The following is a 19046-nucleotide window of genomic DNA, read 5'->3' as shown; positions in this document are numbered from 1 at the left end:
TTGTCTTATAGACCTCTTCTGGTGAGAAAGTCATACAAAGCTGCTTGAGGGAATTAGGGCAGGCCTTCCAAGAGCTCCTGCACAGTATCCACAGGAAATGAGGACATGGAACTGGTAATTTAGGTGGGGCAAAGAGAAGAGGGAAGTTGTTTCATCATTTGAGGATGGAGCACTACAAAGGAAGGTAATCCTTTTAGAGTATTGGGTCCCTCTTGGCACCTTGGGTCAAAACTCATATGTTAAAGAGCAGGGCTCTCCACGAGGCTCACCATAAACCTGATTTGAGCAGACTGTCTCAATCACTACACTTCTACAGTATGTTATACTTATCTATGTCATTGTCTCTCTTCACCACTAAGGTGAGATCTATTTGTTCTACATTGTGTCCCTAGGCAGTGATTGACAAATAACATCCACTTACTATGTATTGAGTGAAGGAATAGATGGATAATTTAATCAATAAATAGGGGGGAAAGAGTATATAAAGGAGATATAACAGCAGGAATATAGTATTTGCTTACTTCAAATTTTACTTTGCATCCTGTTCAACATACTGATAAATCCTAGCCTCCAACCCACTCTTTCAGGTAAACATGAAAAGCAAATCCTATCAAGATTATGATTTAAGATAGAAAATATTTCTCCCACACTAATAGGAGCAGTGATTCTACAAATAGCAATATGTCCCTGGCATCCCTTCCACAGTATTTAGACTATAGATGATGTGTGCTACCTGGGTCCTTGGGACTTTGAAAGATTGTTCCTAAGTCTTCTCTGTGTACTTGAAGTACATATCAGCTCAACATGTAATCTACACAAGGCAAGCATTTATGAGCAATGGGACATCCCAGTAATGAGCGGAGAATAAATAGAAAACTTTGTGAAAGAGGGATGGGAGATATGGGTTTGGGGGAAGTCTGTACCATAGGGTTTTCATCTTTTACGGACCTGGCAAACAGTATCTCTGGAAGAAAAGAGCTCAGGCATATATATATTTTCAGCTTAACAAGCTCACAAATCAATCTGATTATTCAGCAATTCAACTAGGATCTGCTTTACATCTCGTAAACAAACACTTCTGGTTTTACCTTTTTGGGTTCTGGCATATTATTAATATAAATAGTGTAGATTCCACTTTTATTAAAACCAGCTTGATATACATCTGCACAGTCTCTAAATGGTTTCTCTTCCTCTTTTTTTCCTCCCTTTAGTAAAACTGCAAAAAAAAAAAAAATTTGCAATATGTGAACAAGAGTATCAGTACCATTAATACCCAAATGGACTCCAAGTATAGCTAAGCAAAGTCTTTATTTCCTCCAAATGTCAATATTGCATTTACTGACAAATCAATCATAAAGACAATACTAGATTTGAGCTGACTCACACATTACATAACTAATGGAAAAATGTGTAGAGCAATTTATAACTGAATACTTTTTATATTTTCCTTCCTTACTTAAATTTTATTTCTCTATATAATGTCTGGAATATCAATACAAAGCGCCAGTGACCTAATGGTGTAACACATCCAGCTAATAATAAATTAAGTCAATTTTCTTGCAAAAATTCTAAAATGTTCTTACCTACATTTCATAAGAAACTTTTAAAAAATGCTACAGCATTTTTGGAGGAGGAAGAAATAAAAATAACAAATTCAAACATAAAAATACTGTATGGAGGTTTAAAGTGCTAAAAGTAGATTGAATTGTTTTTCTGTGGCTTTGGACTGATAAGCTCCTAGAAATTCTTATTTTAAAAACACAAAAACATCAAAATCATTAGATTTAGAAATAGAAAAGAGCCTCTGACCTAATTTGCCTAGAAAGAAAAACTTTGTTTTTTATTTAATGCCTGAAGTTAAACCAGCAGGCAGGTGATATACAAATAAAATAACACAAATGAGTAAGACATGACATTAACTGATATAGTGGAAGAATTCTGTAAAGGTGGAAGTCAAATGGAAAAGGAAATTTAATTAGATAGGCTCTACTGAGAACTTAATTTTATTCAGTGACTCTCATCTATTTTATTTTTTATTTTTATTTTTTTTTGTTTTTTATTTTATTTATTTATTTTTGACTTTCATCTATTTTAAAGTTCTTATTAATGAGCTCAAAATACCAAAATGACTCATATTTTGTTGTCCTTTGCTAAAGACATACATGACAAATTTATAAAATATTTATGATTAGTATTTTCTAATAAATATATAGTTTAGTAATTGGCTTCATTAACCCTTTAAGAAGATTTTAAACATTATTTTATCACCTTGCCCTCCAAGTCTCATGTTATTTAATAAATACTGTCTTTCAATCCCTCTGAGTTATGATGGCATTTTATAATAATATCAAAAGTGTACTATTAAATGATGCTTTTAAATTTATGTTCCATGCTCTAACAATCTAAAGCACTAGCGTGATTTAAATTTAAGTTGTGTGAATTTGCTATTTATAGGTAATTAAAAATAAAGTCTCAACTGAAGGAAAGAATATCAATGTAAATACTTCAAATTTTCAAAAATAATTATGTTTCAAGAAAATGAAATATCCACTCAGATATGCTGCTGTAACAAAATATAGAATTTTAACTTTTAATAGTATCATTTTTTTCTGTATAGCTCATGTCTACACTGATGGTTTTGCCTTACTTATATTAACAATTACATCTAAACACCACCATTACAGCTGCAATATCAACACAGAACAAATAATCAGAGGACTACACATTCATATGACAGTGAAGAAGCATGGCACAGAAGGTATCCAATAGCAATTTTAAAATGAACATATAAATGCTTATTTGGAAGCTATCTTTAATTGCAATGGATGTGTTGATCGGTTATGTAAAAGTATTGTTCTGAAAAACATCAATGCAATTCATTTGCACTTGCTTAATTTAAGACTATTTTTCTAAAACAAAATCTTCCTAAATTCTAAATGTTTAATCTTCTGTTGAAACAAGTTGAAAATAACCAAATTAGATGTAAAAAAAAAAAAGGGATGTAAATAAATGCCAAATAAAATTTATGATCCCTTGAGAGGATGAACACAGGAAGATGCGGTCAAGAGGAATTCATCGGTAAACCCATTTTTCTTTTTTGGGTAAGAAATGGAGAAAATCACTTATCTAAGGAGAAAATGCTTCTCACTGAACATACCACTTCCTGCCTTCCCTTGGTTAGTTATGCAGTGAGAATGTACTCCATTCCCACTTCTTTGTCACCTCCCATCCTCTTTTCTTTTCCTCCTCAGGAAGATGTGGGTGAAGAGACTGTTGCATGGGAAGAGGGAAGCCCACACACATTTTCAATAACGGAGAAAAAGGAAAGAAGTTGAATATTACCTTATTTTTCCAGAAAATAATTCTATAAAAATGATGTCCAAACAATGAATGTAAAGTCTTATAACTGGAAAAATAGTTTGAAGATTCCATCATAAAAGGTACAAACAGTACTATGGTTATTTGTTGTGATTGTAATGGCAACATACCTTATGAAGATATTTCACCTTCTTGAAATATAGTTTGATGTTTTTGAAAAATAGAAGCACGTTCTTTCCAGAAGAATTAGTCATTCTTTCCAGAAAGATTAGATTGCTTGTATTTAATTAAGAATTAGTAAACATCAAGCTTGAAAGTTTAATCCAGGCTATATTTTAGAGTATTAAAACATTTAAAATCAGTTTAAAAGCTCCATTCACAGCTTATGTTTGACATTTGTATTATATACTATGGTTTGAGAAAGTCCCTTCTACAAAGGTAGACTGATCTTCAGTTTTTCTTTTTTTTGATCTACAAAGTGAGGGAGTTAAAAAATATCACTGATGCAACTGTATGGATTACATAACACAGAGCAAAGTGACTGAATTACATTAAGAACTCAAGAAATGGTAGTTTTTATATTGTTACAGTAATAATATTATTTTTAATGGCAGCATTAAACTATTATTCTCTCTTACAGAGGAGACACTAGTAGGCTAGAGAAGGCCGGCAAGTCCAGTCAATGGAATAGTGGATCTTCCACCCTCAAATCCAATATTATAGCTGACCAAAGGTTAGGGAAGTTACAATTGACTAATTATATTAGTACTTTATTGAACTGGCCTCTCCTTATCAAAGTTGGTCAATTGGCTTATTTTATTCATTGACTATATCACATTATACCACTGTTTAAGCCTAAAAAAAAAAGGTAATCTCATCTTGCTGCATATATTAGCTTTATCTCAATAGTTAAAATGTAAAGATTATTTCAGATGAAATGACATATGATGTCTATAACCACACATTGATTGTAGAGGCTTTAATCCCATAACTTTAATTTTCATGACTATTTTCTTTGTTATGTACTGGAGATACATGGTTACATATTGTAACATTGGACACATAGTAAACATTTTAAAACATAGAAAGACAATAAAAAGATGAATTTACTGACCATTACAAGTGTCAGACCTAAGGATACATTTTTGTAGGAGGTGTTGAGATTTAATAAAATGGAAGAAAATGTCTGTAGGAAGGGGAATGACAAGATACAGATATGGAAAATGCGGTGGAAGAGGATAAAAGCAGCATCAACTGGACAGTGCCGGGGGGAATGGACTGGAGGCATTTATCCATCTGGTAAAGCAGCTTAGACTTTTTGTAATAATAGACTGGTTTAAAAGAATGAATTTAAAAATTGATCTTTATATCTAGAAGTTCCTTCTTTAATCATACACATGTTTTTTTTTTTTTTTCCTTTCCCTTTAATTATTAGTGAGTTTGTCTCTCCTCTAATTGAGAGTCTGGATCCCACCATTACCAAGTCTCTCAGTGGTCTCTCTTTCCTTCCTTCCTAACTTGTATCTCATGGTCAGGCATTAAAACAGTTCAGGGACAATTCATGGTGCTCTCCACCCACTGTCCTTTTACCTACGAATCCCTTGCATGAATAAATCCCAGCCCAAGGAAGGCCATTTATTCATTTTAACTCCCTGCTTCCAGATTGCAGACACTAAAGTGAGTTTTTTTAATGCCATCGAAATACATGTTTTCTAAACTCAGCTATGTTCTCCATGCTGCTCATTTAAATCTTTGGTCATTTATAATAGATTTTCTTTTTTTAAAAAAATTATTTATATTAGAGAGAAAAGAGAGGGTAAGCAGGGCAAGGGCAGAGGGAGAGAAAGAAAGAATCTCAAGCAGATTCCATGCTGAGTATGGAGCCCCCACATGGGGCTCGTTCTCACAACCCTGAGACCATGACCTGAGATGAAATCAAGAGTCTGACGCTTAACCAACTGAGCTACCCAGGTGCCCCTAGAATTTCTATTCCATTTCCTGAAAAGTTTACTTCAGACCTTTCCACTTTTATCAAGGCTAAATCTTGCTCCTATCATCTCTCATTTTTTTAATATATGACTTTGTTTTACAGTTTACTATGAAGATCAAAGCTATTTGGTATTTCCTTCAACTTACTCCCCATACTACAGAAGTTGGCTTTGCCTATCTTTCCCCTTGCCTTCTGTGTTGACCTCTCTTGGTCCCTTTACTCTTTTCCAATTGTCTTTTCTCTTTCATCTTCATTGGGTTCTCTTCCTTTCCTCACCCACCATATGGATGCTGACCAAGATTCTATTCTTAAATCTCTATTGCTTATACATTTGTTTTTTGCAAACTATCTATCATGCCTTCAAACTTCTACACAGATTTTTTATATAAGCATTTTTGACACTGTATGTTTGCTTCTCTCTTGACCTCCAAATCCATATCTTTATTTGTCTGTTGGGCAGTTCCCACTGCCACCTCAGCTGCCATTTTTTTTTTAATGTTGCCTAATCTTTCCTTCTAAACTCTGTGTTTTTTTTTTTCTCTTACTGGCCCCACTATCATTGCTCAGTTGCCATCAGTTAAAAAATAATAAACACAAAAATTTAAGACAAATAGACTGGTTTTTTTTATTAGTTTCCCAATTTAAAAGCCTGTCTCCTGTCCCCTCTTAATTTAATCCATGCTATAATTATTAATTCAACAAATACTGATAGAGCATCTTCTATGTGTATGACTTTTCCTAGTTTGTGAAGATATAGACCTGAGACAACCACAATCTGCTTATAACATAATCACAGGCTGATAAGAGAAAGACCCACTATATTAGTAACTCTTCCATGATATCTCTTGGTAATTATATCCATGATTTGTACCCTCCATGATAGAGAATTCCATTCAAGCTAGCTCAAGGAAAAAGATAATGTATTCAATCATAGACGGTGTAGAATAGAGTTTTAGGTAAAGCATAATCATATTTCAAAGAATGTGAACAGGAATTGGTTTATCTTTTTTTTGACTCAGATGATGACTCTTTACCTGGTCACAAGATGACTAGCAACAGCTTCTAGAGATATAATGTTAGCAGCACCAAAGAGAGATAATGCACACAATTGTTATTTTGAAGGTATGTACCAATTTCACTGGGAATATTCAGGAAGAATATATTCTGTCAGGTAAACTTGGGGAAGGCTGTTCAGAAGAGAGAACAGCTGAATGAAAATGAAAACAAAAAAAGTAGAACAGTTTATCTGAACTAAATTTTAAAAGCCTGGTATAGCAATTCCAAAGATTTTGTGCACACCAATATCAGCAAATAAATCTAGAAAGTCTTAGGAAAGAATTATTATTTATTCTTTTCATTTAGCCTTATCTCTACAGCCTAATCTTCATGATCTGAAGGGAAAGAATAGAGACACAAGCAGGTGCATGTCTGTCTTTCACCAGCCAACATTCAGTCAATAAGCAACCTGAGACCCTGATTGCAGCAACTATTGACTTTATCTGGCTCTTCCTTTTATTTGCCCAACCAATTTCAATCCAGATGGCATGTCTACCACTGGGACGACTTTAGGGAAGAATCATAAAGCTGAGGCAGGGTCACTTCAATTCAGATGAACCCTCAAAAGAAAACTTCCTGGAATGTAGAATAGGTAATTCTGAGTTGTAGCAAACCTAGTATAGAATACAGAAGGCAATTAGCCTTTGCTATACCAAAGACAATGTAAAAGCCAAAGTCCTTGATCCTACTTACTTCCTAATAAGTTACTATAAAGGGGTCAATTTTTCAAATGTCCTTTTTAAATCTTAGATGTGGCTAATGGTTCCTATCTCTCCAGTATTCAGCAAGCATCAGAATATATGTGGATCAAGTTACTGGTTTAAGGATAATTCTTGTGTTACTTACTGGACCATCATCACTATGGAGATCACAGTAGAGGAATCGACCCTAAACCTATAATTTCTCACCACAATAGGAAACTAAGTTAACTGAGTATATCGATAAGTAAATCATCATATCTGATAAGGTGAAAACAAGCAAACAACTGATTGATTAGATTCCATCCTTTCAGCCAGGTGTGTGGGCACCTCATGGAAAAGCCATTTGAAAACACACCCTAAATTCCTAATTTATTTGAAAAGACTTTTAAGTGTGGAAGAAGGTAATACCTTGCATTCAAGGGTGGTGGTAAGTTAAAAGATTTATAGGCAATAATCATTATTTCAATATTAAATGGTGGGTATGAAGGTGAGGGATACTTACCAATAACTTTATAAATATATATCACATATATAACTATATAACTATATATATATATATATATATATATATACACAAAAGCTTTATGCTTCTGAATTGAAAATTTCAAAGTTGGTACTTTATTTTATATATAACTTCTGTATACGAACCTAAATATCTAGGAGATCTAAATATCTAAGCATGATTGTTTTTAACCTACAAAAATGGCAATTACATACAGTTTAATGTAATATATTTGCACACATATATGTATATATGTATTACATATAATGTAAACTGCTATATCACAGTATAACAAACATATATATTCTATTTGTAAATACTTTAAATCTGAAGTTTTTGGATAAGTAGCCAAAAGCTTCTCTTTTTAAAATCTACTATTCTTTCCCCCATAGTCCTCTTAACCCCAGTATAAGAGAACACTTGAACATCATTTACTTAGTACATTACTTTAATTAAATTTTTTTATCAAAAGAACTGTTCATTATATGTGCATATTCTGCAGATGATACTTAAAATCTTAACTACCCATCATCTTCTTGGTGGAAGTTTAATGATCATGTTAAAATAAATTGACATACTCACAGTTAGTAACTGGCATACTTACTATGTGTTCAAATCTGAATTTTGTGACCCAGGTATGTTTTATATGCTTTGTTTCATTTAGTCCTCATAAATACCTTATGAAGTATGGCTATATATTGTTATATATATGTTATATATATATATTGTTATATATATGAGAAACAGAGGCTAAGAGATGCTTTCTAACTTCACCAAAACTTCTAAGTAGTGGAACTCTTTTGTCTATAAAGCCAAGAATCTTAACTATCTCTTACTGGCCCCTAGAATGAAGTCAAATCCAAACAGGACTCCAATGACTCATCTGTCACAGAGTCCCCAGCAATACTTATCTCAGATGACAAGGTCATACCCAGGGTCTTGGGTGAATCAGGACAGGCCTGAATTCAGAATGGCTACAGCCTTTTCTCTTGGAAACAGGAAGTATTGGAAGAGTGACAGGGGTTAGAAAAGATAAGAAAGAAGAAAAATGTTGAGATGAGGATAGACGAGAACCACAGGCACCAGAATTATCTGTGAGGTGGAAACTCATAGCAAAAATGTGGAGCACTGTTGGCCCACGACTTCAAAAGCTAACAGAACATTAGGAAATAAGAGGTGTCTGAGCAGCTGTATTAGATTTCATAATGTCTATATCATAAAAATCATGCTGACCAAAATTTACCCCCATTAGTCTAAGATATTATTCTCATAAGCCTAATTACTTGATGTCCCAGCCTCTGGACTATCTGCTGAAGCTACAGATTTAGAGGAAATGCTAGTGGAGAAAGGGAGGGTGAGCATATATGTGGGTATTTTTGTGGGCGTATGTTTGTGTTCACCTTCTAGAATGAGGCATGAAGACAATAACAACAACAAATTGATAATCAAAAGGATTTTTGTGTGTATGAGGAAGAGACAGTAATCTTAGAAGTAGGCAAAAATAAGAAACGGGAACAGTTTGAGCAGTATATAAGGGACAAATTATATACTTTTCCAAAGGCATCATGGTATTCTGATGTAAATTAAATCATGCTGATAAGAGCAAATCAAATTATTACAAAAAGCTTCAATTTTATTCAATCTTTTCTGAAAAAGGAGAAGATGAAAGCAATGAAGAAAATGTACCATCACTATATTTTTAAATTTAACATTTTACTATTAAAGAGATGCATTTTAACTATCTGCAGAATTATACATATGTTACCCATATGTATAATTGTAGACGTATACATTTTTGGTAATATTGAAGTGTATGTATAAGGTGCATTAACTGTTAAATCTATATGGACCTGCAAACCACCCTATGCCATAGGTAGATTGCTAATTTTATGCTATTTTTTTTTAGTGCAGGATAATGAAAAATCAAGTAATTCTACATAATTCTACTTTAGCTTGATTAGTGTATTCAAATAAAATTTCCAGTGTTCCTCAAATGTGAAATGACTCATATATATAACTGAATGTGTATTTAATGCATATTATACTTAAAGCAACATAGGACCAAAAAAGGAATTGAAAGTTGAAAAGAGATTTATACTCATTTGTTTAATAAAGTAATACTCATTTTTCACAAAATTTATTTCTGTGTTTTCCTTTTGGGCACCCTGATGGGTAGTTATGAGTGCTACATGACCCTTGCCATTTGTTCAGAAGGTCATTTAATTAACAAAAATATTTCAGGTGTTTCATGTGTGTTAATTTCCCACGTAATGTTTTTGGCCTGAGTGGAATATATCAATTTTGAACAAAAGATTTCCCACGCATGTGGGAAAGCATAAAGGGTATCTTTTGTGCTTTGCTATGAGTAGACAATTTATTTCAGTAAAAGCCATTAAAAATGGAATGAAAGTCCTTGGGCAATGCTAAAAATGGAAAGCAGTTGCCAGATGCTTTAGAAAACTGACAACAACAACAACAACAACAACAACAACAACCTCCTCTCCCAAGCCAAAACCAAAACCAAAATACTTCACTCTGAAGTTTTGAATAAATAAAGGCTGACTGCCACCATAGGTATATCACTTCGAATCTTATTTTTGTGGTAAAATATATTTGAAGAATAATACTTGTTTACCATGCTGAGGTTTATTCTGAACTTGAGACTTTTCCTAGTCATTAGAAGTGATAGAAAAAGAAGAGAAGAAATTGAATGATTAAGGAGTCATAATATATGTGGATTTGGATTTGTCTAGGGCACCAGACAAACTCTAAGGTGTGTGGTACTTTTATGTTGAGCAATCTAGCAGCAGAACTGGGACTAGAGCTCAGATGCCCTGATTCCTGTTCCTGTTAGACCACCAAGTCTTGCCCTATAGATGGCATATGTCATAGCTGCTCCAAGACACTGGTTAGGTGACTGTCTCAGTCGAAGTTCTAGCTCTAGAGAGATGAGCTGGAAGATTAACTATGGTTGAGATTCAGTTTATTTGTGCATATGTAAGTGTGTACATGAGGCTAAAACAACCAGCAAACCTTCCTTTAGAACCAAATCTCCACTTAAAATGAAACTCAAAGTTCAAATTCACTACTCTAAAGGAACTCATGCTAGCTATGAAACAGAATGTTCACACCTAAAAATAATTGTGGGTATTTGCAAAGACACAATAGAATACACACTAAAAGAGGTTTAGCTTAATTGGTATTTCATTTAATAATTTAACTTTATCATAAATTCATCAAAAAAGTAGATAATTCTTAGTAAGTCACATATTAATGTGATTCCTTATTGGAGATGGTCCCATCCAGAATGTAAATTTCCAAGCCAGCAGGAAGATGAGATACCAGTGTCCTTAGTTATGATGTGATATTCTTTAGTTGAAAATAAATGGTGAGCTCTAATAGGAAACTAAAAATGTGTTTTTACCAATAGTTTATAAATGTTCTTTACAATCAACTTTTAGAAAAATGGTGAAAATTAATATTATTTTGTTTCTATGCATTTAAGATTAACTGTATGGTTATAATATTTCTCAGGTTTTATTTCATTTTTTTCTCCCTTTTTAAAGCAGAAGACATTTCATAGGAGTTTCACTGTATGGTTGATGTGATGAATACATACTGGTTAATAAAATGTGTTTTTGTCTTTTTTTTTTTAACTTTCTCTCCAAGTAATTAGAGGTGTCATTTGGACTCAGTGTAAAGTACTAGAGCTTATCTGTAAGTAACCACTGTTCCATTACGTCCCTGGACTTAGAAAATATCTATTCAGTTCAACTGAGTGTGGATGAGTCCAGGAAATGACTTAGTTGAAATTCTATTAAAAATATTTTGTGCTTCTTTGTTTAACCAACCAGACCATGAAAGAACAAAATTAGAAGAAATGGAGTTTGCTCATAGAAATGTTGGAACAAAAAAAAAAAAAAAAAAGAAAAGAAAAGAAATGTTGGAACATAAAAGCAACGCACGCGCGCGCATGTGTGTGTGTGTGTGTGTGGCCTTTCACCTTGGTAACTTTCAGGTTCAGCCAGAACCAGGAGATATCCCTTTTCAGATAGTTTGGTTTCTGAAATTGAAACTTTAATTCCAAAAGAGAATTAAACACAAGTTTCAAATCTCCCCCAAAAGATGTGGTTTAAAATAATTCATGGGAGAGGTCAAAGGCTGAACTATTTTTTATTTTGTTATCATTAGTTTGGCTATCTGCTATTCACGCAATTTTTGTTTTTACAGAAATTACAGCTTTTCAAAAGGCAGATAACATGCTCCATCAAAAAGAAGGAATATACCATTTCTAAAAATAAACAGTCACTTTCCCCTTAAAGCCACTGGGTTTTATGAAAGGAAGTGCTAGAAAGTGTGGTTGGTTTTAAGGAAATTGTAAATGTTTGACATATAATTTTCTGTCAAGATAAAGCATTTCCCTCATTAAATGGGAACAAGTGCTCACTGTAGTATGCAGCAGATGACTTCCTGTATTTTTCTTTCTCTTTCTACCTAATGTTAAATTGTGCATTACAAGTAGTCAACGAAAACCTAAATATTTTACTCAGTCAATGAAAATGATATATTCTATTTTTATCAATGTTTATATAAGCGACATTCAAAAAGTTTTAATTTCCTCCCATTGCTTGTGATGTTTTTAGAATCATTCTTAACTCAAGGGACTTGCAGGAGTTCAAACTATCTCATCCCTTGACTGAATGATTTACTTCACAAACTCAATAGACACTGCACGGGAGGTAAATTCCTTTCAGATGGTAGAATTATTCTGAGAACAGAACCAAATGTCTCCTCAGCACTGGGAAAGAAACAAATGCCTCATTTCCCCTTTACAGAAGGCCAGAGGACTGAAAATAATGATCAGAAGTTCCATACCACTGCAATCAGCCTCTGGGAAAGACATTTTAAACCAACTAATTTAGATCACTTAAAAATTTATAGTATCAGTCATTATGTCTTTCAGATGATGTGAAAAAAAATTTTTTTAAATGAATTGCAAGAGAAGCTCTTTATGGTTTGAAATTTGAAATTCATGTTAGGGACCTAAATATATAAACATGTTTGTGTCTCTCTGTATTTAAGTTTCTTTTACTTCTTTCTATCCTGTGTGCATCCTTACCCAAACTGTTATCTGTTCTTTCATTTAGGTTTGCTAAATATGGGTAGACAGTATTTTGTTTTTACTTCCTCTTGCTCACTTTTGTCTTTGACCCATGTAATTGAGCCATACATGTCACCCAAACTCCTCCTGGGTGTGTGTGTGTGGGGGGGGGCAGGGCTTTCTGCTTTTTTGTCACAAAGATGAGATGTTTTATAGCAGTTTTTTCTCTCTGCCATAGCACTCCTCACTACTGTTTTTTCTCCCTAATTCTGTTTTCTTTCCAGTCTCTTTTTAAAATTTTTTTATTTACTCATGAGAGACACAGAAAGAGAGGCAGAGACATAGGCAAAGGGAGAAGCAGGCTCCCTATGGGGAGCCCTATGAGGGTCTCAATCCCAGGACCCCAGGATCATCATGCCCTGAGCCAAAGGCAGCCGGTCAATCACTGAGCGACTCAGGCATCCCTCTTTCCGCTCTCCTTTTAACCATTCCTTAAAGAACTCTCAAATTTCTTTGATTTTGCATTTCTATTATTTTAAGAATCTTGGTATGTAAATTCTTTGAAAGCACACATAAACTTGTACCTGAGTGTTTGCACTATGTGAGAAGGAAACGTAGGCTAGTTTTTATCAGATTCTCAAATGAATCTACAGCCCCCCAAATAGTTGAGTCATTGCTTTTATACACACTTTCAGTGATTTTGTTTGCTGCATGGATTTACCACTTGTCTCCTCTGAGGACACAACAATCTATGTGGTCATCCAGACTTCACTCCTGAATTCCAAATTCCTATTTCTCTGACTTCCAGAATTGAATCTCCCATAGTCATCTCAGTCAATGTATGCCCCAAACCCCAAACTAAACTTATTATCTTTCCCCCTTAAACATGTTTCTCTTTACATGTTGATGATTTTAAGGTATGTCATCAACATCCCCTCAGTTACTGAACCCAGAAAATTGAGTTATATTTAACTAATAGGTCATTATTTCCTGTTGTTTCTAATTCTCTTTGTTCACCAATTTCCTCACCATCTGCCTTTCCATTTGTCCCTCTTTGATCCTGACCTCATTATTTTTCTCCTAGAAAATCCTTTGAGAATTAGATGAAAACCACTATCAACTCTATCTTCCCTCTCCATCATAGTACAGTGGATAATGTACAGGCTCTAGAATCAGACTCTGATTTCAAATCTCAGCTTACCCACTTGCTAGCAGTGTGATATTTGAAATGATTTACTTCCCTGTGCCTAGTTTCCTTATCTGTCATAGAAAGCTAATAAAAAGCACCCAGCTTATAGAGTTGTTATTAGGACTGAATGAATTAATATATGCAAAGGGCTCAGAAGATTGACTTTTACTCTCCAAATATTTGCTAATATTTTAATAATAACGGCAAAATGGTCATCTGGTCCTTCTGCTCCCAAGCTTATCAACTTTCCAGTATATTCTCCTACGTGGTGACAGGGGTAATTTTTTTTTTTCCTAAAATGTAATGCCAACGTTGTCCTCATATATTGACATGACTCCTTACTGTTTTCAGAGAAAAAAAATGCAGCTTCCTTGATCTCTCTCAATACCTCTCTAACTCCATCTTTACTGTTATCCTGGCTTTAACTCTGAGATTTAGGCTATGCATTTAGGTATATGCCACTCCCTGCCATGACTTCTGGCAAACATACATGTTCTTTGAGCTGTTTGAAATAGCCTCTGCAGAAAGATTCTCCAAGGTGATTTAGACAGTAAGAAAACCAGCCCATGGTGAAGAGGGAAGGCTAAATATTATTTTCTTTCTTCCTTTTTAAAAATGCTTTGGGGATCCCTGGGTGGCGCAGCGGTTTGGCGCCTGCCTTTGGCCCAGGGCGCGATCCTGGAGACCCAGGATCGAATCCCACGTCGGGCTCCTGGTGCATGGAGCCTGCTTCTCCCTCTGCCTGTGTCTCTGCCTGTGTCTCTGCCTCTCTCTCTCTCTGTGTGATTATCATAAATAAAAAAAAAAAAATTAAAAATGCTTTGTTACTAATTAAATTCTTGATCACATGATACAACGTTTGCTTCACGTGTACTCAATGTATGTGACAATAGCTTAAACACATCTGAACATAAAGATGACTGGTGAATGTTTGACGGCCACAGTACCTGATTATCCTTCCCAGAAGAATTCCAAGCCTTGTTTCCATGCCATTATCAATGTAAACTACTTAATTCCAGTAATAACTGTGAATTGCCAGAAATATGAAGCAATCAGCTAGGTTTTGACGTTATGATAACATTGAGGGCAATATTTTTTTAGTGGGTAATGTTTCTAAGAATAAATGTGGCCAAATGTTTGCAGACAAAAGTCAGACAAAAATAAATGTGTTACCAGAAGCAATACAAAATGAATGCAATTCAGTTTGAAATGATTATTTGCCTAAGACACCACAACTGCCTGTTTGGAACAAGAGGACAGGTTGGTGAATTATTTCAAAAAGTGTGCTTATTAAAAATTGTACTTAGCTTGAATTTATCTTCCAACATTAGCTATTTTAGTAGGAAAAGTTCTGTGAAGCTAAACAAAAATAATCCCTACATGCAAAGATGGATTTACAATTCCTGGACCAAACACATGTTAGGGAAAGTATAAATTGCCAGCCAACACTTCCTAAGAATGCTTTTATCATGTAACTTTAGTGAGTTATAAACACGTTAGAAGACTTAAAAATAAACTACATTTTTTTCAGCATTTACTATTAACAGGCATCAATGCTGTATGCTCTATGAAAACTTCTTTTAATTTACTAAAAACTCATCAGGTATGCATTATGACCCCATTTTAGATAAGAAAACCAAGGCTAAAAGAAACTGCTTGAATGGCTGTCAACAGTTAAACATACTTGAGCACTAACTGTATATCACACATTTCCCATGAGAGAAAGTTTGGTTATAGACAGCACTTAATAAATTTGTGTTTAATTGAACCTTGTCACTTGGGGAGAAAGAAGGAACTAAAGTTTAGTGAGTCAACTATGTCATATGCTGTCTGCTATTATAGGCAGTACCTAATTTAACCCTTTCCCTGTCACTGAGAAGTAGACACAATTATCCTGACTTTATAAAATGATGAAACAGTTTCATAAAGGTTAAATTAGTGGCTGATGACAGAGAAAATTCACTAAAAATTTCTTCCCATACTTTGTAGTATTATATCCAGGCTGTCTCTGTAAGTGATTGGGTCAAGTTAGAAAGAGAGGACCCTGAAGTCAATTAAACATTTTGGCTTTTATATTATAACACAGCTCATGAAGATTTTAGAAAATCTTCTAGAAGACTACACTTTGAGTTCTTAAAATATATATTTTTAAAATTGATGCATTTATTGTGGTATATTGATTTAGGCATATTTGCATATATTTAAATGTGAAAGTAGAATATTTACATAAAATCCCTTGATAAATAATAAATCCATTTAATAAACGAGTTGTTGGTCACAAAAGTAGGGAAAGGTTTTACTTATATGTTTTGGAATTAGGATGAAATAAAAGTTTATTTTAATCCAATATTTCAAATTCACCAAAACTAAAGACTATGGCACCAGTGAAAATGAAGATATGCAGGGAATTAAAATCTTGATGGAAACCTTAGTAAGAGGCATTTTCCATTTTTGTGTCTTTTGAGTCCTTAAATGATCAAATATTTGGTTAGGATATTAACTATAGAATTAAAGAAAACAAATATAACAAGGAGCAAATAAAATCTATGGTTACTAGAGCACAGATCTCATTGGAAAATGGGGTAATAGACTTACATGATGATCACAAGTCCTGCAATTACATCAGAATTTATTTTAGGATTGTATCACTAAAAAGAAAATAAATATTGAGAAGCCTGAAGTATTAGACAATTTATCTCTCTTATTTTTATTTGTTTTGGATATGCTATATCACAAAAGAGACACAGTTACTTTTCTCATACCCTGAGTGTATGTTATGGGTAGCATGTATCAGGATCATAATTTTCGATAAATGTTTCTTGAACAGATGTTTGGTTGCCTGATGTTGCACCCAAACTTCAAACCTAGCCAGGAATTTCACTTTTGCAGTCACTTCCATCGCTGCCTCTAAAAGTTTAAAGACATATTTATTAGACAAATAATCAGAAAAGAAGTGAAATTATGATAAGTAGGCAGACATATGAGCTCTGTGAGAATCACCAGGGCTTGATATTTCTAACATCATGAAAAAAGAAAAAAAAAAGAAATACTCAACTCCATGTGCTTTAAGTCTCAGGATGATAAGAAAAATATGTTTTCAATGTTCCCTCTAATGTATTCAGTTCAATATGAGAATAGATATGTCTCATATTAATACTTAATTTCTAAATACTCATGAGTTCTATTAAAATTCCCTGGCAAAATCATACCAAGCTTTCCTTCCAGTGGACTCTAACTCAAGGTTTTGGCAGGCGCTGACTGATTAGCAGGTTTTTTCCTTCCCAATCACATTTCTGAGCACACCCAAATGGAGCTCTGGGAACTTACTGTTTAAAAAATACTCCTTACAAAGTATATTAAGGACTTGTTTAGACTATCTAAAGGAGATATAACTCAAGGTAATGGAGTGTAATAGAGAAATGTGAAATGTCTTTAAAACAAGATCACTTCATATGGAATTATCATCTATATTCATATCTATACATGAAAGGATGGAATTGAGCTAATTTTCATATAGCTCAAGTTCACTATTAAAGGAGCCTCTGTAGTAGGTATATTACATATGTGCACAGAACTACCACATGAATGGTCATATAAGCCACAGCTTAGTGACAACCATAACTTTCAGATGTAAGTGGTGTTCTCTTTCACTCATCACTATTTACGATTCATCGCATCTTCACTCAGAGAAAGGCTGATTAGCAAGCAGAACTACAGAAGATGACTTTAAGCTCCAAACTTTGAAGAGCTCTCCTGAAGCTAGGGAGAGGATTTTCTTGAAGTGGACAAGTGTACACAGAAGCACTCATTCAATAACTGTTGGGTGGGGATGGGCAGATAGATAAATATCTTCTAAAGAGATACAGGACTACAATATTTTCAATGGTTAAGTGGCTCCAGATATTCTAGTCATATTAAAAATTTGTATTTCCAACACCTGAAACTAATATATATATATATATACCCTGGTTTGGTCTTCTCCACACAAGAGTTCTTTTTTTAAAATTAATTAATTTATTTTATGATAGACATAGAGAGAGAGGCAGAGACACAGGAGGAGAGAGAAGCAGGCTCCATGCCGGGAGCCCCACGTGGGACTAGATCCCGGGACTCCAGGATCACGCCCTGGGCCAAAGGCAGGCGCCAAACCGCTGAGCCACCCAGGGCTCCCCATAAAGACTTTGAATAGCCAAGATTCTTTCTCCTGCATAATAGTAATTGGGAACAGCTATATCTCCTTTTATTTGTAAGGAACTCTTCCTTCTCCTCCTCTACAAAAGAAGCGATTAATATTAGTTTTAATATGGAAATCTTCCTGAAACTCTCCCCAAGACTCTGAATTAATCTTTAACACTGGCTAATTTCTGTCCCCTACATTTAAGTGTCTAACAGCATAACATCAAATATTTATCCATGACAGCATTATAGATTTTATCTAAGGCTAAAAAGAACAAGCAAGAAAGAAGAAACTAGAAACTTCTTTTAGAAAGATACTGTGAATTCACAAATTCAAGCCTAGGAATACATTCTCTGACATTAAAAACATGAGAAAATTGTGAGTACAAATTTCATGCAATGCTTCTAAGAATAAAGTTATTTTGCTGTTTTTATACAGCAATCAATACAATACAGAAGTTGTATTGAAAATTTACTTGCTCCATGTTAAATAAAATATCTACTATGCCAAATTGAAGAAATTCTTACCACCTTCTTTAGTGCAAAGGTTGACGAGGTTATGCACTGTGTCCATCAGCTCCAGTTGCTGCTTCTGAAGGACACTATTGTTGTTGGTGGCTCTGTTCAATTGTTTCTCCAGTTCCTGGATTATGTATGTTTGGCGAGTAACCAAGACTTGAAGATTTTCTCTCTCTTCTTTTAAGGTGTCCAACTCTTCCTTGTGCTTTCCCTCCATTTCTAAGATTTTATGTTCTAATAAACTACAAGGAAATAAAGATGTGACTATTTTAAAAATGCTATACAAAAAATATGACTTAACTAGATCCTGAGTTTATTTAAAGTTAGAAATTTTAGTTAGGTATGTCACAATGGAAATATTTTATAAATGACAGTCTTGGAATATATACATATGATATATTCTAACATATATAATGTGTTATTTATATATAAATATTTAATACATATATTAAAATAGGAATTACATATATAACATATCAAATGACAAATTATTA

General features: G+C 33.9%; 1 protein-coding gene across 2 annotated transcripts in view; it reads right to left on the bottom strand.

Annotated features, from left to right (window-relative positions):
* The window catches only part of ANGPT1 (angiopoietin 1), a 245057-nt gene that overhangs the window by 55530 nt on the left and 170481 nt on the right, over window positions 1-19046 (bottom strand). Inside the window, exons 4-5 of one of the 2 annotated variants that reach the window (XM_025994852.2) lie at window positions 18565-18794; window positions 1089-1216 (exon numbers count right to left, since the gene is read on the bottom strand). In XM_025994852.2, the coding sequence (XP_025850637.1) occupies window positions 1089-1216; window positions 18565-18794 (358 nt within the window). Of the gene's footprint in view, window positions 1-1088; window positions 1217-18561; window positions 18795-19046 lie in introns of both variants that reach the window. The other variant, XM_025994851.2, reaches the window with a different exon arrangement.

The sequence above is a fragment of the Vulpes vulpes genome, chromosome 13 (genome assembly GCF_048418805.1).
Source record: "Vulpes vulpes isolate BD-2025 chromosome 13, VulVul3, whole genome shotgun sequence".
Taxonomy (NCBI): Eukaryota; Metazoa; Chordata; class Mammalia; order Carnivora; family Canidae; genus Vulpes; species Vulpes vulpes.
The sequence above is the reverse complement of the archived record's forward strand: the minus strand, read 5'-3'. Positions and strand labels throughout refer to the sequence as shown.